The 21,459-nt window shown below is 42.7% G+C and overlaps 7 protein-coding genes across 7 annotated transcripts; 3 read left to right on the top strand and 4 right to left on the bottom strand.

The window, feature by feature from the left end:
• Positions 1-3,812: 3,812 nt before the first annotated feature.
• Positions 3,813-4,226, top strand: PHALS_01796 (uncharacterized protein; the record flags this gene model as incomplete). The annotated part of the gene is made up of 3 exons (XM_024716258.1): positions 3,813-3,902; positions 3,973-4,022; positions 4,136-4,226. 3 exons carry the CDS (start codon positions 3,813-3,815, stop codon positions 4,224-4,226), a joined length of 231 nt encoding a protein of 76 aa, XP_024581874.1.
• Positions 4,227-6,550: 2,324 nt separating this feature from the next.
• Positions 6,551-8,178, top strand: PHALS_01795 (protein pdi-like 5-4; the record flags this gene model as incomplete). Its single annotated transcript, XM_024716256.1, has 3 exons — positions 6,551-6,573; positions 6,649-7,819; positions 7,882-8,178. 3 exons carry the CDS (start codon positions 6,551-6,553, stop codon positions 8,176-8,178), a joined length of 1,491 nt encoding a protein of 496 aa, XP_024581873.1.
• Positions 8,179-8,258: 80 nt separating this feature from the next.
• Positions 8,259-9,962, bottom strand: PHALS_01794 (probable dolichyl pyrophosphate glc1man9 c2 alpha--glucosyltransferase; the record flags this gene model as incomplete). The annotated part of the gene is made up of 1 exon (XM_024716255.1): positions 8,259-9,962. The coding sequence occupies one exon, from the start codon at positions 9,960-9,962 to the stop codon at positions 8,259-8,261; it is 1,704 nt and encodes a 567-aa protein (XP_024581872.1).
• Positions 9,963-10,608: 646 nt separating this feature from the next.
• PHALS_01793 (uncharacterized protein) lies at positions 10,609-11,088 on the top strand (the record flags this gene model as incomplete). Its single annotated transcript, XM_024716254.1, has 1 exon — positions 10,609-11,088. One exon carries the CDS (start codon positions 10,609-10,611, stop codon positions 11,086-11,088), a length of 480 nt encoding a protein of 159 aa, XP_024581871.1.
• Positions 11,089-13,007: 1,919 nt separating this feature from the next.
• PHALS_01792 (uncharacterized protein) lies at positions 13,008-13,651 on the bottom strand (the record flags this gene model as incomplete). Its single annotated transcript, XM_024716253.1, has 6 exons — positions 13,008-13,019; positions 13,079-13,204; positions 13,331-13,358; positions 13,436-13,451; positions 13,513-13,563; positions 13,633-13,651. The coding sequence occupies 6 exons, from the start codon at positions 13,649-13,651 to the stop codon at positions 13,008-13,010; spliced, it is 252 nt and encodes an 83-aa protein (XP_024581870.1).
• Positions 13,652-13,728: 77 nt separating this feature from the next.
• On the bottom strand, positions 13,729-14,841 carry PHALS_01791 (Predicted ubiquitin regulatory protein; the record flags this gene model as incomplete). Its single annotated transcript, XM_024716252.1, has 4 exons — positions 13,729-13,956; positions 14,009-14,491; positions 14,552-14,620; positions 14,680-14,841. 4 exons carry the CDS (start codon positions 14,839-14,841, stop codon positions 13,729-13,731), a joined length of 942 nt encoding a protein of 313 aa, XP_024581869.1.
• A 2,559-nt stretch (positions 14,842-17,400) lies between these two features.
• Positions 17,401-21,085, bottom strand: PHALS_01790 (Predicted 3'-5' exonuclease; the record flags this gene model as incomplete). Its single annotated transcript, XM_024716251.1, has 5 exons — positions 17,401-17,613; positions 17,675-20,615; positions 20,675-20,678; positions 20,746-20,814; positions 20,872-21,085. The coding sequence occupies 5 exons, from the start codon at positions 21,083-21,085 to the stop codon at positions 17,401-17,403; spliced, it is 3,441 nt and encodes a 1,146-aa protein (XP_024581868.1).
• Positions 21,086-21,459: the final 374 nt, after the last annotated feature.

Raw genomic sequence — 21,459 nt, 5'->3', positions numbered from 1 at the left:
GAGGGACCTGCTAGAACGAGAACAAATATGCAAGTGACTGTATGTATGTTATCCTATGGAAGTAGTTTCGTAACCACTGTTTGAAGCCGACTGTTCATTTAATCGGGTCAACTCCAACAGAGGGTAGTCTTTCTACTTCACCAGCTTCTGGGAGCAGCAACGATACACTCGCCGACCTACCAACCATTGCACGTAAAGCGGACCACTCCGTGTTCATCGAGCATTACCGGCAGAGAAAGACCCTGTCGCGGCTGAGAATTGTGAGCTCTCATGATCGTGATGGCATCTCTACTCTCGGAACAGCAGCGTTTGGCTAGAAAAGATTTTGGTCGTGCTTTATGAGCTACGCCTTCGAGCTGTGTGGCTCGCGGAACCATTAGCCGCTCAGAGCATGTTGAGCTCTATTGCAATGTGTCCTGACGACAGGATTGAAAGTAGCATTGATCCGTTCCCGAAAGACCGGGTCCACGTCCAGCTGATTCGTAAGGGCGGAATCGAAATGTGGTTTCGGCAAGCCCATGTTATCAAAGGATGTGTTTGCAATCTATTCGACATTGTAAGGCTATGAACCAATTTCATTTTGCTGTGGTTTAGACCATCCGATGTAGCATGGTTGCTTCTTAGTCTTAAAGTTGCAGACAGAAAGGCTAAGAGCGCTTCATTCACCTAATTCTTCACTGCATATCACGCATTTGGCGCAAGGCGCTCAATATTATTGAGTAAGAGCACATATTTAGCTTCGGAGTGAGTCCGGCCCGACGTCGACTCTTCGAATATATCGACAGTCTAGTAAAAATTGAAAGATTGAAGCATGTAAGAACATGCACTGCATTATTCAAAATGAATCGGGCACCTATACAAAAAAACCGCGGTCCCTTTGCTCAAATAATTGGAGGATCTCTTCTAGAACGCGATAGGCATGTTTACCCTGACCATCTATCGCGGGTGGTAAGCGGCTGACATGTTTAATATAATCCCTCACAGCTTTTACACAATTTGCCAAACTTTGCTACCAGATCTCCATCTAAAATCATGAAGATCATCTAGTGATGCTAGCAAAAAAACCGTGGCATAGAACAGCTCTGCTGTACCCTCGCCAGAAACTGTACCCTGGCAGCATTAAGATGAGCCATCTTTCTTAGACAATCGGCAACGGATTAGATCCGACTATTCTGCGCGCATTTTGGAATATCGAAGGGAGCCCCAAATTTACGGAACGCCATCATTCTGTAAAAAACATGCAGGCTTTTTAAAGTTCTCGACGCACGGAGCGAGAATACAACTTCTTAAAAGCTCGCACAAACGCGCTCCCACTGATGATGTTGGAGTATTAATACATAGAGTCGCTTAGCAGTATGCTGTTTATCTTCTGAGACGGCCATCTATAGAGCTATCATACGCCTCATACTTGAGGTCCTCATCATGACGTAGCGTCACATGCGAATTCTCAATGGGGATAGTGCTGTACTAAGATTTGTCGCTAAAGTGGGCTGAACAGAAATTGATTCCAGCGTTTTAATAAAGCGGCATCTTGTCTCAATTCTCTTTTTATAAGCCTTCTAGCTACGCAAACCGATTTGCATTTGAGCTGTACACTAAATGCATCATCCCATCAATTCCCGACGTCGCCATTGTGACGTACATCATTTCAGAGTTGGGATAACGGAAAGGTGCATCAATGTCCACATCCACTCGGCCCGATGAACCCCTAACCTCAATGGTTACTGGTAGAAACGGAAATTCATCTTGCTATTTTCTTTGAAGATGTGGTGACGACGATCGTTATGTAACAACGCATGAACTGTATAGATCACAAACATCATGGATCCAAGAAGACGCACCAAAATTTGATGAGGGCATACTTCATTACAAGTAAATCTTTGTTTGGCTATTTCGTCGCTGCCGCCCTAAGCTATCAAAGAAATTGCATTGACGCAGTGATATCCATAATCATCTACTTGGATTAAGGATCAGTCTGTAAAGTATCACAAATTACGCGAAATGGGCTATTCAGACTGGTCAGAGCCAAAAAGAACTTTACTGTGAATTCCTTAGCGGTATTTAAGTCGCCCCTTCAGCTACACTAAACAATATAAGACATTATTTATTGCAGACTAGTCCGGAGGCGTGTAATGTCTTTGCGCAAGTGGCTGACCAGGTCAAGTCACTATTTTAAAGCCCGTTGCGACAAAGGCACTAGTCAATCGAAGAATGCCTTTATTATTTGAGAGCTTCATACAAGATATGCGTCGCGATAAAGCAACGTAGAAAGAGGATCTCGTCGGCGCCAATTACACACTTTTCTATATTGGCAACCAATTTATTGAAGCGGTTATTTGCATCCCCGAGCTCAGCACGTCATCGGCCAAATACATATTTTGACTCATGTTAATACTTAGGTGCAATATGATCTGGACACCTGCGTCATAAGATAATTAATGGTGCTAGTCCATGAGGCATATCTAACCGCTCTATAATCATTTCACTTGAAAAGTTACCGCAGCGACAGAATTATCGCTGTTTCGTTGATAACACTCATCAAACAGGCCAATGATATTGAATAAAGTGCAACCGACAAGCTGTTCTGTAGCAATCTGAGCCAGAAATAGGTGCTTAAGTCGACATCGTGGCTGCATTTAGATCATTATAAGAATACACGTTTTACCAGTTATTTAAGCCACAGAACGTCGACGCTAAAAAGGGAGATCTGCTCACTATCACCGCATTTGCTTAATACTTCAAACTAAAGATACAAGATATAATGACACACATTTCCTGGCAAGGTATATTGTCAGGTGTAACGGAAATCTGGCTTCGGAAACCAAGTCAATCTCATGCTGTGACCCCCCGATCCGAGGACAACACCCGCAGTGGGAATATTTCCATCAAGCGGTGATAAAGAATCCGCAGGATCTTAAAAATGATTGCCCCACTCCTTGTACTCAGTGATCTATTAGTGTTTTAAATGACACAAATGATAAACATAGCTCATCCCCGGTATCCACCGTTATACCTAAGGGGCTTCATTTCTATTCTTTATATATTTGCTCAGGGACTGTTCTTCTAGGCTGATGAGCACGACGTTAGCAGGAAAAGAATATCATTAAGAGCTACCAGGGTCAATCTATCTGGAGAAATATAATATTTATCGCGACAATTTCGTGAAGCTTTACTTCCCCACACGATGGTTGCGTCAGACATAATGCTGGCTAGGTAGTATTGTTACATCGTAAAAAGAAATTTCTATAGTCATACAATTCTGGAAAGGTGATGTGAACGACCAAAAATAGTGAGTTTAACATCTCCTATAGATATTTGCCCCGTTCAGAGCTGGTTCTCGACCTCCACGAGGAACAATAAACGTCATTTTTTACCAGTAAGCACAGGGTGGCGTAATGGAACGGAACGTTAGCCGAGAAGGTTTGTCAGACGACCTACGTCGAATCCCAGGCCTTGTACATCTCATTCGAGATCAAAAGGGCACGCAAGGCGCAGACGTTGATGACATCCACAAAAGCAGCACCTGCCACTACCTTCGAGCTGCTCAACAGCCAAGACATATATCTCTTCGCCCTCCTTTGTATAATTGGTATTCATCATCATTGGCACACTAGCATAGCTTCCATCATCTGCACTGCAACTGACTCTTGCGAATGGAAACCTATTCTATGCATTGATAGCAACACCCACAACGTTCTTGAAAGCGGTAGGGATATTTGGAAGGTCTTGGTTCTCGCTGCATCTTTTCAAAAACTACTCATGATAATGGTAGATAATCAGCTTTCGGAAAGAAGTTTGGCACCTTCGCGGCGATGATTATTATAATAACTTCCGGACTTAGTCCAACAATTTTGCCTACCGTGACAAGTGAAAAGAAAACCCAAACGCGCGCGGCAGACCTGGTTTGGTGGTACGGACACTTGCGACGACTGTTGCTATAACTATTTCACATCAAATATGCCTCTTCTACAGAAGGATTTCTCGTTTAGGCTCTTTATTGTGTGTGCCTGTCTTGCCTGGAGGTACGTGCTTTCAATCATCTGGAGCATCGGCGAATATAAGGTTGATCCAGTTTATATTAATCCAAAGGGAGAGTATTCTTTGACCGATCATAGGATCGGATGTCTGATTTTAGTAACTTACGGTGGCTACCATCGGTGCTTCTTCTAATGCTCGTCTGGGGCGTACTTGGAGGTGTCCCGGCGCCGCGCATTCAAGCTTGTTAATATTCAGAGGCGGGGCTAACGATAGACGTAATCTTAATAAGCGTCCCCGATTGTCCAGGGGGGTAGACGAGCAAAAACTACCCGCATTCGATCTTTTAGATGATACATTCTGCTCAAAAGGTAATCGGGTTGACTACAAGTACTACAACAGGATCGCCGTGCATCTGACACAGGGGGATATTTGACTCGACGAGCTCCCATATAAAACGAAGGTTCTCGGCTCGTAAGATCCACCCCGTGACCCCTCTAAAATTATTTGTCTAGTTCGAGCTTCAATTTTTAAGTGACCTATAATTCATAAAGAGTCTTTGTAGCCTAATACAATTTTTGTCTGACTATATTGAATATATATTGAACAATTTTTTTTCGTGACGTGAGGCTGACAGTCTGCTTATACCACTCTGCTCTACTTTACGGAGTCCCATCATCTTCATAAATTTTCCTCACCAAAGTGTTTGTGGATCAGCTAAAGAGAATAAATGTACAGCTACAGATTTAACATACACCTACCATTGTGTCGAAATTATCCGACCTTGATGCACCATAACTCGTTGTACTTCAAGACGAGCTAATTAACACGCCCCTGAAACGTCCGCTGTAACGGTGTTTTAAAGGCAGCATTTGTATTTCTTTGATACACTTGTACTCCTTTATAAAATGTTTATTCAATGGTGTCGAGCGCAATAAATGAATTATAGGACATGTACAGGATGCAAAAGAAACGCTTGAAATAAAGAATATCGGCTGCTGCTCTTCTTGAATCATTCGATCCATTGCTTGCAAATCGTCAAATTGGACATACCTGAGAAGCTTGGAGCCGTTCTTGTCGCAGTCCGTGTTCTCGCCGCGGCTAAACACCTTATCAAGGCGGCTAGACGGTTGTGCTAGTCCTGTTTGGGTGCGTCGCTCCGCCTCCACCAGACGCCATCACTTATCCCTCACTGCCCTTAACCGGACCATCAGTCTAGCTTTACTCAGGGCTCAGCCCCCCGTCCCCCTTTCGGGTGCAGCCGGAAACATACAGTCCGCAAAGTAAAACCCAACTTCGGGCGGCGAAGGAGGCTTGGGATGAGTGGGTCTGGGAGGCGGCGGGGTGATTTGAGGCCGTGGTGAGGTGCCGGGGTCGCTTGTGCAGGCGTCGGAAAATTGGGAAATGACACGTGGCTGAACAGCTTCCCCAATAACCTTTCAAAATCTATACCCGCCCAAAATTGCATATCATTTTGAAAAAGTTTAATTTTATGCAGGATCGCGCACATTTGTGATACCTGGAAAGCGTTCAACAAAGTCATCAAGCACCGGAAACGTCTTTAGCCCTGGTAATAGAAAACCTTCCATTTTGTCCTCCCTGAGTAACTGCCGTTGGAAGTACCGAACATGTATTTGGATTTACTATACATATTTAGGAATTCTAAACGGAAGAATAATTAGTCTTGGAGTTAGCCGCTAAACTTGTACTTGTCAATCAGAATATCCCAAAACAAATATTATGCTGTGCGATTCAATTTATTGCAGCTGTGCCCGGCCTACTGTGCCAATTGCCAGAGGTCCTACAAATTATATATAAGACTGATTTGTCCTACCGCTACTCCAAGTTGCGTTCTGATCGGACCAGACGGCAAGTTTGGAAAAAGTTATTTATAGCAGATACAGTACATATTTCATACACATAAGAACACCATCCTCAAGAAAAAATACGCCTAAAAAAGTCCATCACATCAGGCTGGTCAAATTTCATATCCAATTTAGCCGCCCACGGAATACAAGCAAGCGTCAGAAAATGATCGTCAACACATTAGTGGTTATTCTAATGGCTACGCTACTCCAGCTTGCCGGTGCATTGTCTGGACTTAGACAGTTTCAGGATGATGCCGAGAGAGATTGCACTATACAATGCACTCGCGAGTATGTGCCAGTTTGTGATTCAAACGGACAGCTTCACGCGAACTTGTGCTTGTTTGATGTTGCGGTTTGTCTGAATCCGCAGCTTACGCAAGAAAAATGCAAGGACATGTACTCTGACGAATAATAAACGAGGAGCTATTGAATTGAGCTGTTGAGATTCCAAGCCGTAAACCATGCTGGAAGTCAATACATTAATCTGTGGCTGCCAGCATCATGCACATTTAATGTATGTTTAATAAAAGTTCAGAATATTTGAGTGTCGATTGCATGTTCTCATTGATATAGGCTGTCCTACGTGGAAGTTGTGCACTATCTTAAAAGAGGATTAGCAATAGGAATCAGTTAGCTAATTGTGTATTTATAATCCCATTGCTTTTTACCTTTAAAGTTGGCATTGTTTTAGATTACGTGGCACTAAAATGCCGAAGCTTGACTTCTTCAGGTGCGTCTTCTCTTCCTTCTATGTAGATACAAGTCTTATACACCTGCTGCATCTTACTATTTCTTCTGGTACCAGACATGTGCCCGAAGATCTGAAGGTGCACACGTACTCGGGCAGCTTTTTCTCGCTACTATCTTTTGCTGCTATGGGTCTCCTGCTGCTTAATCATTGGAATGCATATCAATATCAAAGTGTAAAGACCACCGTTGTGATGGATGAGCACCAGGAAGACCGACTGCGCGTCAATTTTAATGTGAGTTTACTTAACGTACCATGCGCTGTGGCAAGCGTGGACCTCGAGGACCATATGGGCCAGCGCTTCACGAACCTTACACGCCATATTCGCCATTTTCAGCTTGCGGCCGATACCTCAACCAATAAAATACAGCGACTTAATGAGATTATCATTGACAACCACAAAAAGGGTATTCCTGTCTGGGGAGGTGTGCATCGAGACACTCAAGGCGCCAAGGTCCACTACTCGACACCGCTAACCGCTAAAAATTTTGACGACTTTATGGCCAAGTACGAGCTCGTACTAGTCAATTTTTACGCTCCATGGTGTCCATTCTGTCATCAGCTTAATCCCGAATGGGAACGCGCGGCGGCTCAGCTGCCTGATCACCCAGAGTATAGTGAGATGGTGCGCATGGCCTCAGTAAATTGTGAAGACCCGGATGCTGTTTGGCTTTGTCGTCGATCACATGTCCGTGGATTTCCGACTATGTTGATTTATATGTACGGAAGCACGTCCACGCGTTATATGTACAACGGACCTCGCAAGACCGAACACCTACTACAGTTTTTGGATTTATTCTTCCGTCGTTTAGAGCCAAATGCCGATTTTGCTGAAGAAGTGAACGTTAATGACGACCGTCTCGGGCTTCCATTGCCGGTTAAGGTGGATGGAAAGAATTTAGACAGTATTGACTTTAAAAAGCGCCGTCCACCCACTTCGATACCGACTGGAGCGATGGAGGGGTGTGAAATTTCGGGGAGTATTAGTGTCAACCGTGTTCCTGGAGTAGTTGCGTTTACAGCGCGGTCCAACGATGTATCGTTTAACGCGCAGGCAATGGATGTTTCGCACGTGGTTAATCATTTCTCCTTCGGCCAAGTGCGGCAAACAGAGAATCTGCTAATCGGTGGCAGCAATAAGGTCGCGGCTCCGTCGAATCGTTATCCTTTGGATAACAAGACTTTTTACATCGAATCTGATAACGTCACCATCGAACATTTTCTCAACGTAAGTGGATTTGTTTGTTTAAGTATAAAGGTTTACCAAATTAAATAGTTTGCTTGGTTTAGGTTGTTGGATTCGATAACCATGACAACAGCCGAAGGACGCACTTGCAGCAGCGATCGTACGAATTTTCGGCTACTACAACGCAATACCAGGACAAAACGCCTTCTGCGTTTTTTAGATTTGATATTTCGCCATTGGTGGTGCAGATTTCGTCGGACAATGTTCCGTTCTACCACTTCATCACTCACCTTTGTGCAGTGATTGGTGGTGTATTCACTATTCTCGGTCTTGTAGACTCTGGCGTTTTTCATGCAATGAATTCAATTTCGAAGAAACAGCAGCTAGGCAAGTTGTCGTAGAGCGTGGTGTACTCAGCTTTATTAGGCTAGGCATGATAATCGAATGTGAGAAAAATATATTTTTTTACTTAGCCACTAAGCTATTGCTTATCTGAGCTTCTGCGATCAAGCACTGCGTCAACTTTACGAAAGTGTTGCGTTAAGGCAAAGCCCCACACGTAAAGATTACCAATGGCACATCCCACTGAAATCATCATCAGAGGAAGAAACGGGTATCGAACACCGAAGCGTGGGATGTACGGAAACAAACCTGCTAACAAAGTTATACCAGCTAGTCCGGTCAAGAAAAGTCGCTCAAATTGAGACATCCTTACAATAGTGTTCTTGATTTGGAGTTCCTTAAGTGAAAGCTTGAGAGACGGTACAAGAACGACCTTAGCCAATAAAGCATGACAAGCACCCAGTAGAACCTTAGACACTTGTTCTGCTGGAGTGAATAATAGTGGAAAGAGCGAAATAGTTGCAACCCCAGAGGCAAACCTATACAAGCGCATGTTGGCAACATTTTCGGTAGCCATGAGAGCAAGAGGCAAAGTCACTTGAAGAATAGCCTTTTCGTGCACGTGATAACCAAGTAGGAACGAACACAGCATACAATAAGCAAGTGCACTCGTAAATAACGACGAGTCCGGGTATCTCCAAATGCTCCTTAGCACTGGAGTCATCAATGCAAATGTCAGCACAGCACACACTAGCGGAGATATTGCAGGCAGCACCGCGAAGCTTGCTTCCTGTACAAGTCCCCCACTCATGAGTGCAATGCCTTCAGTAGAAGCAGGACATCCGAGAATAACCAGCACTTTGTCTAGCATCGCATATAGCGCCCATACATTTGGCGCCCAATACGCATGACACAACCCCCGTTGCACTGGAAAAAGTCGTGACAAAATCTGCTTCATTCCGGCGATCTTGTCTTCATGGTTCCACAAAATACTTCCAAACGCAACGGCGAACACTAGAAAAACTAGGACTCCGAGCTTTAAAAAATTCCAGATTGAAAAGTTGGCATTGCTCTCACGTAAATCCCGTATCCTGGAGCTTGACCTTGTCTCAAGCAATTTATTCTTATTCCTGATATGATCATCGCTATGAGATGCCGCGGGTTCAAGTCTTCTTACGTAGCAATAGTGCCCCAGTAAGTAGATGAAATAGAGAGGCGCTGCATACAAATAAATGTGCTTGAACATGAGTAAAACAGCGTACAGAAAGGCTCCCTGGAGATCCTGATGCAGTCTTAATTTGGTAGTTGATAAGATCAGCAGACCAAGTAGCATCCCATTATACTGAAAGTGAATATGGTCCACGTATAGCAATCCGGCGTCGAATACAGTAATGAGCATAATCGCTAGCCGCTTTGAAAATGCCCACTCTGAGGTGGTTAGAGTAGGCAAGGATGAGCAATAGGCGTTTAATGCATAGAACAACACAACATCCGATATGATGACGCTGAGTCGTTGAAAGAGCAGAATTGAGGGCGAAAACACAGGCGTAGAGCTAAGCACCAACATGGAATCATCAACAATTGATGCCGCATAGCTTAGCGCGTATTCAAAGTAGGCGAAGAAGGGTGGATAGTCCAAAGTCCATTCACTTGTGCTTTCATGGTACCACATATGACGTGGCAACTTGTGCGTAAGACTCATCCAGTTTCGATGCACTTCAAAGTCAGTGCTTCTGTAAGATGGTACAAGAAGCAATTTCAGGCACACGGACGATATAAAGAGACCCACAAGAGACACATTGAATTGCTGCTTCTGATCTCCGATAGCGGCGCAGGGTGTCATTATTGTGTCAGAATATGTGCACTTTTATTCGCAACTTATGCTATTATTCAAGCAACTTCGAGAAGATATAAGCAACTTCAAATCTGCTTTTCAAAAATTTGCCTAAGGAAAAGATTACACACTGCCCAAATGAAGTGGTTCGAGAGTCCACGAATGTTAATCTTGAGATCGAAAAGGCGATCAGAAGCTAAACTTTCTCGTACCACAAAAGTTGGTAATCTGCTTGCTGCAATGATGGTCGAGAACGGTGGGACGAGAGTATTTGTGCAAGCAGCACGATATTGGAGGGAGTAAAAGCATTCAAGAAAAACAGAGCGGTAAGCACAGAAAACAGCTTGATGTAAGCTAATATAATTTAGAATTTGTAATTTAGTTGAGTCTTTAATAATTTCTGTAGGTTGCTTTGACTGTGGCTCTAAATAATTGTCCTAACCGATGTATTCTATCTAAAAGGTTGAGTAAAATCGCCGCATCTTTGTTCTGTATTCATGTTGAAGTAACGTAAAGCTGGACAGATGACGCGCGCAACTTCACCAAAATGTATTAAATTGAATCTTCAACGTTGAACCTATGACCGAAACGGGAGCTCTTCAAGCTTAGTAGATTCCGCGTTTTGCGTTTTAAAGCTCAAGTCTCGGCTACCGTTATGTCTCTCACAACAACAAGTTATGTGCAACACAGCTCGGACATTGATACATCATTGCTTAGGCTAGCGTGCAGCCGTACCACAATATATGAGTCCACGCGCATGTCAGGGGAAAACCGCAAGGCACATTACATGCTACCTGTGGACCGACGCGAAAGCTTAAGCGACATACTCGAAGCTTCGTATGCGCGTAATATGTTGCGGTATTTTAGTAAGGAATACCCAGATTACTTCGCATACGATCATAGTCTCATTTTACAGGCGGGTAACTTGGTTAACGAGTCAATGCAACTTGTGATGCACGGTCAGCGCTCCATATACCAGGATAAGCGCATTTCAGGCGAGAATCGCACGCCGCATCGCATGTTGCCTACATATCTCCGTGCCGAGCAAAATGACCGCTGTTCGGACGCTTTGGATGCGTTGTACGCCAGTGCCATGGCCATCTATACCGCTGCTGAGGCTCAAAGCCGATTGTAATCATCCAAAGGACAAGCTTAATATTTAAACATGAGTTTCGTCAGATGTTTGTCACAACATTTTATTTGATTTTTTTTTTTTAGCTAAATTCAAAATCAGATTCAAGTGGATACATACACTTAAAATTTACCTTCTGCGCCTCGCACAAAATCACAAGCTTCAAATAGCTTAGTTCGCTCATGTTGCTTTGCAGTAAACACAGTTGTGGTGCGGAGCGAGTCTTATCAGGCGTTTACATACGCTTGCTTGGAATACCGTAAATATGGCAACAAGCTACATTACTCAACCTAACCTATCCTATCGGTGACTAACCAGCTATGTGATCCTTGCGCTTCAGATTACCTATTAAACCAGCTCATACCAACTGTTTTCGAGCTTCGATTTGTTGTATTAAGAGCCGTGTTGTGATGGAATGTTTGCCTGTATAAGAATGCTTTTCAAAGCGTGGGCGATTTGTTACTTGATAAGTTTATTGGATAATATAATGATCTTAACCGCATGATGTGCTGCTAACAGTCCATTTATACAACGGATGTTTAAGAATAAATTTTTAAAATAAATTTATGCCTCAATTTGATCAATTCTCATTTTTTAATCAAGTTTCATGGTTTTTAGTTTTATTTTTTAGTTTGTATTTTTTTATTACTTATTTTTTTTTTACCAAAAACTTCATCATATTCCAACAAACCGATACATCGGTAGTTCTGCATAATTACATTTTCACAAAAGTGTGCAATCTGCTCCCCGGTATTGTAAACATGGCTTGTCGGTAGCTATTGTATCTTAAATAGAATCGCGTTTGGCAGATTGTTGACAAACAAGTTTTAGCAAATTTTTTTAAAACCATCCACAAAAAGATTATCAGATTGAAAGACTGCTAGACTATAATGATGATAGATATTCGAAAGTACCACCGCGGTGCTGGAGCAAGTTGACTTCATTCATTGTTATTGTACAAAATAACACCGTGCATCCTCCGCAGCCCGTACTAAATGGTTTGCAAGCTCTCAAAATCCTATGAATACGATATGAAATCGATCCGGGTTTTGCGGGTGGGGCTGTCGTCATAATTTAACATCCGAAAGGGATGGACACAATTTCACATATCATTGAGACTGAACGTCGTTCGCTGAGAGCTAGACCATCCAGAAGTAATACATCGGAGCCAAAATCACGTAATACATTAATATAATGTGAGGTACGGATTTCGCTGAGTCTATGACGAAGCTAGCGAGAACGCAAGATGTAGCAAGTAGGCGTCAAACGCCGCTGGACAGCATTTCCTAATAAGTAACTAGTTACACTTCTTTAACAATGAAGTAATACACCAATTTGCAGACTGACGAGGTAAGGCAACGAGAGTAAATAGCCATTTTGTCCTCAGCACAGTGCTACATGTAAATGTAAAGTGCGAAATTTTGAAGAGTTCGAACCTTCGAATCGAGGTCACATTACAAAAGTAATGAGTCCAGATATTGTACGTATGAAAATTACTAGACAAACTGATCTATTTGTCGTTTCTCGGTGAAACCTGTTACTGCACTCTAGCGACAAGGCGGTTGATACAACACCGATTCAAAAATTGCGCTGAATCCATCACGTGGAAGCCAACATGATTGAAAATACGACATACCGATCGCATTTACAGTTTAGACCTGCTTCTGTAACCGTGCAAAGAACTTCTCAGCTCACTTTCCCATGTGATTGTTCCAACGTTGTTGAGGCTCATTTGGATCTGATTTGCTCAAGTCATCCATTTGAAGATTTATTCAACTTCACTCTACTTTTTCCCTCCCTGCGTGTGGTTGATTTTGTTTTTATCAAGAAACTTCGAGATGTTCGCAACCGTGGCAATTTCAGTTTTAATTGCCATGGCTGAACTCACTAACATAGCTGCGGTTCCCTGCGAAATGTCAGCGTTATCGAAGCTCCTGGCGAATACGAATGTTAAGTTGTGTCGCAATGACTCCGAGTACGATCCTGCCTCTACCTTGGCAGTGACTGATACACAGATCACAGCATTGTGTAACAGCAAAGCGTGCATGCAGGCCATCAATGATTTGAAGCGAGCGGTCCCCAACGAATGTATCGACTTTACGCGGAAATCATCGATCCTCTAGAGCAAAAATGTGCACAAAAGTCAGACCTAAATAGCGATATTGGATCATTGAGTGCATCAGGGTCAGGATGTGGACCCATGGTTGGTGATGCTGATTCACAGTCCTCGTCAGGATTGACGTACGATCCGACAGTCGGTGACGTTGACTCTCCTGTATCAGGATCGGTTGCCGATAATTTGAAATTCATTCAGTTACGAGCGGACTCCCAAGTGAATCCACATTCCCACTTGCCACCAATGACACCTACAAGTAAAAGTTCCAGTATCCCAACACTTTCAACATTTACAATCATCGTAATGCTTACCACAATGATAGCAACAGTAGTCTAAGAAGCTTGAACGTCTGTTTTCTTGACCTTAACAGGTATCTTTCATACGAATTTGATTGTACCAACTTGTATCTTGACTTTTATCAATGTATAAACCACACTTCGCAGCTTGCATGCGATAAATAAATATGACAACGACCGTAACCCATTGTTTTGGTTCAGCCAACCATCACTATATATATGTTTATTACTCTACGAGGAATCATGCTGAAGTTGAATTAATGCAACCTCCGTGCGATCAATAGCTGCCTGAATACGCTGAGCCTGGAACGCATCTGCAGGCAGCATTAAATAACTTTCACCCTCCAGTACGACCTTTGTAAACCCTGCTTCTTCGAGAATATCAACAGCTCCTGGCACAGACACAAGCTTTGTCTGGATGGCTGCATTTGACAACCGAATTCTTCGAAATTTTTCCTCCTGCAAAAGAAAAATTAGAAATTTTCGATATCGAATGATGAGCTTCCACAACCTCTGGGGTTTGAATAACGTTGTTCAGTATCTTAATTAGCGTTTCCGACGCCGTGATAGCCCGCTGTGGGTCTTGCCGCAACAGCACGTAAACCGCACCGTTCTCCAAGGTTGATAAAGTGTCTTCAGGTGCTGTCACCTGTGGGATTGCGGGAAATGGGATCGGAGGTGGTACGACACTACTACTCGCCGTCATAGGAGGTAAATCCCCACCGATTGCATTCATTGCTGACACTGCCTGTGTTGAGGAAGCAAACGTTGCTGCATAAGGATTGAAGCCCATCTGCTGCTGCACCGTTTGCAATTCTCGTGCTTTGACTTGTTCGTTGGAAAGCATTTGAGGCGATGGGCCGGACGGAGCAGGAACGGAAGGCTCCGCGTACTGGAATTTATTCTCTTGCTCGTCTTCCTGCTGCAGTCTAGCCTTACGTGCGGCAGCCACGCGCTTTTCCCAAGCATTACCACGTTGCTCAAGCGCCTGTGCCTGAAAAAGCATCAAGTGAGTCTATTTCGCATACTTAAAAATGACCACCCATTATCGCACCTGCAACTCTCGCCGCTTCTGTTGATCGTCGACGGAAAGAATAGGTGGTTTCTGGCTCATGAATGGTAGCTATCTCCAACACCATAAGAAGTGATTTTGACTTGTTACAAAGTGATGGGTCGTCATACCTTGATAGATGGGCTTTGGGAAGCAGCGGCTTTTGGAAGTGAAGCGGAAGAGGCATCTCCACCACCTAGCACGTTGCCTTCGCCGCGAAATGCAGTCCGCTTGTTCGTCATTTTGGAAGCTGCCTGCTGTGCCTCCTCCTTCTTCTTCTTCAACCAGTCCATTGTATACTACGATTGAAATGGATTTCTCTAAAGCTACCCGACTGAGTGACATCGCTGCCTTAATACAATTAGGGAAAATAAAAGAAGTCTACCAGATAAACAGAAAACAGAAAAATAAAATAATATACCAGATATTTGAAAAGAAATATACCAAGTGTTACTACTTCAAGCATAGTTATGTTACAATTTTTACGGCTGACAACCGAAGTGGTTCCTCAAGTATAGTTATGTACATGTGTATATCTCGCAATTAAATAAGCCATTTATGGAATGTCTGGGCTGTGGAACCCTAAACCACAGAGAGATTTATCGGAACCCACATAAGCTTTCTCTAGCGCGGGATGATTGTAGCTATCCGACCCATTTTGAGACCGGGTACCGTACCCTTCATTACACTATGGGCATTTTCGTTCAGTGGGGCCTCCCATTCAACTATCACACACCCATTTGGTGGGATTAATAGGGCGGTCATACCACAAGGGTGCGAATGCTCGTCCACTTTAGTCACCTCCTTGTTTCGGATCCTATGGGTATCGAACCAGGGTCTCAGACCACGCTACAAACCGCATGAGCCAGGGATCGATTAACCCTAAACCACCGAGCAAATAGGATAAACCTTATTGCCTTTCACTGGTAGGATAATTGATTGACAGTCCATCATCACCCGATTGACCTATTTGCTGAACGCTTAAATGTACATACACTCACTATTTGTGTCATCAATTGCTGGTATGGTGGTGCTAAAACCTCTACGTCTGGGTAGGCTGTAATGGAAAGTGACCCTGATATACGGTGCTTGTTGCTTGATCAAAAAGAATGTACCAACAAAGACGATATCATACAAGCGGTTGTTGCTTTAATCTAGTGTTTCGCATCCGTGCTCTACCAATTATTGATTGTTTCATGGCAATCGAAAACCATGTAGACCACATAATACAAAGTGCTCAACTGGGGGTGTATTAACCCAGTATGCATCGTTCAAGGTAAACAAAATATTGGCATGGATGGAAGATGCATGCTGCGGGGATGCCGTAGCTCTTTGCTTAGAAAAAGCTAGATTAAGGTCACCGACTTTTCGTTCTGTAAGAAACTAGTACAAGTCAAGCGGATCGCAATCTGCTACCTCCAAATACTTAATCCCCTTAGCCAAGGTAAAGACGCTTTTCTGTTCAAAGTTAAAACTGTACGAATTGTTTTAGCTGCAGCAGAGGCGCAATATTTTGAGCCTTAGTTTTCAAAATTTATAAGGTAATACCTAGATAATATATTAGAACCTAATCAATATTGCAGCGGGGCTGCCGTAGCTAAGCGCTTGAGGAAGTGTACTTTAGGTCACCGACCTTTCGTTCTTTACAAGAACCAAGTATAAGTAAGCGGATCGCAATCCGCTTACTCCAAGAATAATTTTTGCCTTCTTAAGGCTAATTGACTCATCGGTTTAACTTCAAAACTGATTTTTGTTTATTTTTTCTCCTGATTTAAAAGTTTAGATTTTTCTAAATATACTAATGATATTTAGTAAAATCCAAATACATGCATAACTACTGGCTACCTAGCCACACACCGTATTCTTGTTTGGGTGCAGTCACACCATGCACATCTCGTGTGACACACACCCCCTGTTACCGGGGTACGTGTAACCCCGTTACAAATATGCATTACTACTGGCAGTCCTGCCACGTAGTGGCTCCTTGTTACGTTGCAGCCACATCATTGTGTGATGACACCAGTATGTGTAATCCACATCTATGTACGGTCACACCATCTTGTGTAACCAACCCTTTCATACAAGGTTACGTGTAACCCCGTTACATTGCAGAGTGATTGCAAATTCATCGTCAAGTTGTGTTGTCTCGGTCGCAATGGGGAAGATAAGTCGTTGTGCGCTTTACAGTAAATTTACTGAGATCAATGTTACTTGTTCGTGTGGAGTTTTAAAAGGCATCGCTGCTTCATGTGCTCATGCACTCATCGATGAAACATGCTGATAAAATTCAAGTTTGGTGGAGGATATTATTACCCTACATGAAAGACATCAACATTTGCAGCAGCATATAGCGAACATTCAAGTGGAACTATTCTTCCACTTACAAATTATCAGCATGTGATTGCAAGCCTTTCCAAATCTTGAAGAAGCGTGGAAAACCTAAAAGAGTCGTATTCCGTCACAACAGGCAACCACTTAAATAGATTCGTAGATACGGTGTTTGCAAAAATGTGGTTATTACAGCAAAACTGTGATGAAGCGTAATTTTGATGGTTGTCTCGCAAATTTCTTTCATGTTAGAGATTTTTGATGACGATGTATCAATTTGTCACTTTCTCTCGAATGGATTCTTTGACTTCACAAATATTTATACATGTGTTTGTTATATATAAATAACAATACTCAAAGTAGTGTACACTTGGGAATATTTTTTTTATTTTTCAAACTCCTGCTATATTGTTTTTATCATTCTGTTTATCGGATAGATTTTTGTTTTATTTTCCCAAAAAGAAATATCCTTGCTTTTTGCAGCATATTCAAATATTTGGATCGGGAAAATGGCTGAAATATCTCTATGTGGACACAACACAAGCGACCAATGCGTTCACTACTCTAATAAGCACAGCTGGACAGATTGCATAGACCTCGTCAGTGGCCCCGGCACCACAGAGAAGATATTTTTCGTTCTGAAGAGAACTATCAAGAACGATTTGTGTGGCCTGCTGCGCTCGCAGACCAATTGGTCCTAAACATCCACGAGAGTAGCCAAACACTCGTACGAGCGTCTACACATGAAAAACATAAGTCAGTATTATGTTTTTTGTTGTTTTTAGATTTTTAACGCACCACTTGATCTGCCAACGAAATTTCCTTCGTGTCTGCTTCCAGCAAAGTTGCTAAAGCCTGTATATCGATGGATCGATTTAGCGGTAAAACGACCACAACGTACATGAATTTCTTCGATGTGTGTGCCAATTTCTCCTTCCGTACAATCATTGCGATACTTTTCACGACCAGCCCTTCATGAACCTCCTTATCAAATCTGAAAATTCGAGCATTTATTCCGTGTGCTTGTAATGCCAACTCAACTTGTTGCTTTCCAAGAGGTTGCAACTCAGTAGCCATTGTCCACGAATTTAAAGCGTTTCGATTACCATCGTGATTAATTAAAAATTCTCGGACATCATCACCTATCGAGCAAGTCGTTTTTTCAAATTCTATGTCAGCAAGAAGATGCCATGACAGGCGTTGAACGGCAAAAGCGTCTTTCGCTGCATATTCAATCTGACTGGTCGACAAAGGGCGGGAACCCCAGTCAGAGCATTGTTGCTCTTTGTCAAGCTGTTCCCCCAAGCACGCATGGTGCAATTGTGACAGGCCCCAATGTTTTGCGGGAATGTGCCGAGATAAAGCAAGATTTCGTAGCTCTAGAACTGAATAGTTGGATCGGGAGCTAATCTCGCTGTTTGGGTTATCGAAAAGTGCGCTAAGATGTGGAAAAGAGTTCTTGATTTTCAATATATCACTGGAGACACAAAATCCGATCAGCATCAGACGAGATGAAGGTCTCCAGATGAAACTCAATGGCTCTGCTGCAGCCAATCCTAAAACTTGAACATCAATAACAAAGATGATATTTCCGACCGCGAGCTGATACAGGCTTAAACCTTCCTGATCTTCGAAAAATCGATCATTTAGATCATCACAGGCTTTAGTTAAAAACTGTGGTCGCCATTCACAGTCAATTGCAACAAGAATATTTCGAACAACTGTTTGTTGATCGCACGATTCCTCGGCAATTAGAATACTTAACTCTTGTTCCTTCAAGCGTCGAACCACTTCTTGTATGTCCTCGGCACAATCGACGTATTTCCACTCAATGTTCGATTGGTTCTTCTGATAAGATCGATTCCTGGTGTGGTCGATTGGATGCATCAAAAGAAACTTATCAGCTGATGAAAGGTCACAGTTTTGTTCTATCGATGTGAAGTCAGCGTTTTGTGAATTCGAAAAAGTAGCAGCAATTTGCTGTAATCGCTTTAGAGCTTTCGTCATGTTTAAAAGTGACATATGCTTGAAAAGTCTTTGTACCATATCGTGATCCGGCACCACAGTGACAAGTCGTTCTGCATTTTGCCAGTCGTGCTGCCCCACAAACTTGTCAAAAATTAATCTAATCGTCTTAGCATCTTCAGTGATATGTAGCGTCCGATGACCTGGCAGTAGCTCACCGATATGAAAGACACGAACCATTTCAACCACAATGGCATTCCACCGAATATTTTGAGCAGCAAGTAGCTTGTCAAGAAGAGTAAGTATGTCGCTCTTTTTGGATGCTATCCATCGTACGACAACGTCTGATTCCAAAGTCAAGTCGATTGCACGTAAGATGAGATTGAGAAACTCCCATCGATCGGAATCATTCGCTACTTTCGCAAGCATTGTCGTCCATTCATTGCATTCTTGTAATAAAAATGTGTATGGTTTATTTGAGCTAGACTCACAACTTACTTCATTAAAGACATCAACAAGCAAATAGCCAACCCGCCGGGCTTGCCTCGATTCATCACCATCATTGGCTTCAAAAATGAGAGATTTAAAACAAGCTCGAAGATACGCCGTTCTATCCTCACAATAGTCAGAGGCCCCATCATTGCAACTTGTTTGTCGCCACAGAAAATATTCCGCAGTCGATCTTTTAAGCTCAGCGTGAGAAAAGCAAGCATTTTTTGCGCTTAAGACTGACACTAGCTCGTGACAAAGTTCGCGTGGGCCCATAGTTGTAGGATCAGTAAATTGATGTCTTTTGTCCTCTACTAAGGTATCATCAACGTCCGGCTTGATAAAGCCTTCTTCAACACAGTCATTTTGGCGAATTTCATACTCGCGATCTCCAATCCCAGTAGCGGCATTTTGTTGACGCGTTCGTCTATAGCGAACAGGCTCCTGGCTCAAAGGTGATGGATCCCAGCGCGTAGAGTCAAGAATAAAGCCTCGGGATAGCTCGTGCCAGTACACAGTTTTATCATCACCAACATATTCCGGGAATTGCACTATTTCAGCCACCAGCAACGGCATCGCTACTGGACTTGACTTACCAAACTCATCTTTTCGAAAATGATTTCTGACAAAGGTGATTAATTGGTCCAGTTGAAGTGCATTAACATCTGCTAAGTTTAATGTTTCATCACCATGCACAACAATCTTTTCTATATTTTCGCTCTTCACAGCAACAACAGGAGCTAGCCAATGTAATTTAGGAAGGATTACGAATCGACTCTCGCCGAGCCTTGACGGGTTCGCTCTCAATTTTGCAGGCAAGTCTGTTTCCATGTCGGTGGTCCACCATCCTCGTAAATGATTTATTGCGATGCATGGATTCAACACACTCTTCAACTCTTCTTTTTCTGGAGTCATTGGTGTATGATTACGATGTAAAAACCAATCGTGGTCCATAGACGTTGCCGCTGTCGAGATCAAGGTGCTAAGTGGCTCAAACAGATATCCTCGTAAAACAATATGCGATTCCACACTGTCACTGTAATTTTCTTTCAGCCAAGCATGCACACTGTCACCTCGACGCATCGCTAGCTTTCGATCCACCTCTTGGACTCGCCAAGCCAAATTTTCTCCTAAATGCGGACCAACATAGTGCTCGAGAGAAACGAAATTGTTGTGGTCGTTTGATTTTTTCCCAAGATCACAAAGTTTATCTTTGATAATGTTGTTTGTTGTATTGAGTAAAAAAAATTTGATTGAGGACTCGACGTGAAAATCATGAGGTTCTCTAGAGATGTCCGTTCCATAAGGAAAAGTGCACCGAAAGAGAAATTTTAATTGACCCACCGTTCTATTTGTGGAAGACACAATTTGTTTGCCGATTTCTAACTTTTCAATTGTGATATGGGGACAGAAACGGAGCCAGAACTCGAGCAGCTTTGAAAAGTAGACGCCCAGAGCTAACGATTGACTGGTCGAGATTGAGTCTAGAGACAAGAAATCTTGTTAGTGATGTCACCGCCTATATAAATTAAAGAGTTTACCTTGCAGAAAAGCCAAAATTGGGGCAGGATCACTAACTAGGGCGTTCAGCCAGTCAATGACCACATCCAATTTCAGAGCTTCAACTCCAAATTCCGCAGGTAGAACGGGAAAGCGATCACAACTTAGTATGTGTGGACTTGAAACGGTCCATAACAAGTCGCGCACTACCTTAGGTATGCACAAAGGACTTGGTAGTCGTTCATTTAAGGACATTTCTTCTTTCCATTAAGAGCTGTTGATTTCACCCAAATGTATGCTGGGATTAATTGCCTCATCTGTGACATAAGAAAAACAAAATATTAACATACGTATCTAGATTGCGTAAATAATGTGACTCCAAAAAAACATTGACATCAATAAATATATTGTAATATTACTACAATTTAATGATAACTATGATTAATCCAATCTAAACATTTTTAGCATACAAACGAGCAAGTGTTTTCGCATTTCAGCTCTTGCTATTTCTGCCTGTTCAAATGCTATACCAAAAATCCATAGGGAGCTGTATAGAGAGTCTCTCAAGTACTATAGTACTTTTGCTTTTAGTTGTTTTTAAGAGTGATATATTGTGTTCTATTATTCCG

Source organism: Plasmopara halstedii (assembly GCF_900000015.1).
Source record: "Plasmopara halstedii genome assembly, contig: Scaffold_1594, whole genome shotgun sequence".
Taxonomy (NCBI): Eukaryota; Oomycota; class Peronosporomycetes; order Peronosporales; family Peronosporaceae; genus Plasmopara; species Plasmopara halstedii.
Note: the sequence above shows the minus strand (reverse complement) of the source record. Positions and strands in the feature narration are given on the sequence as shown.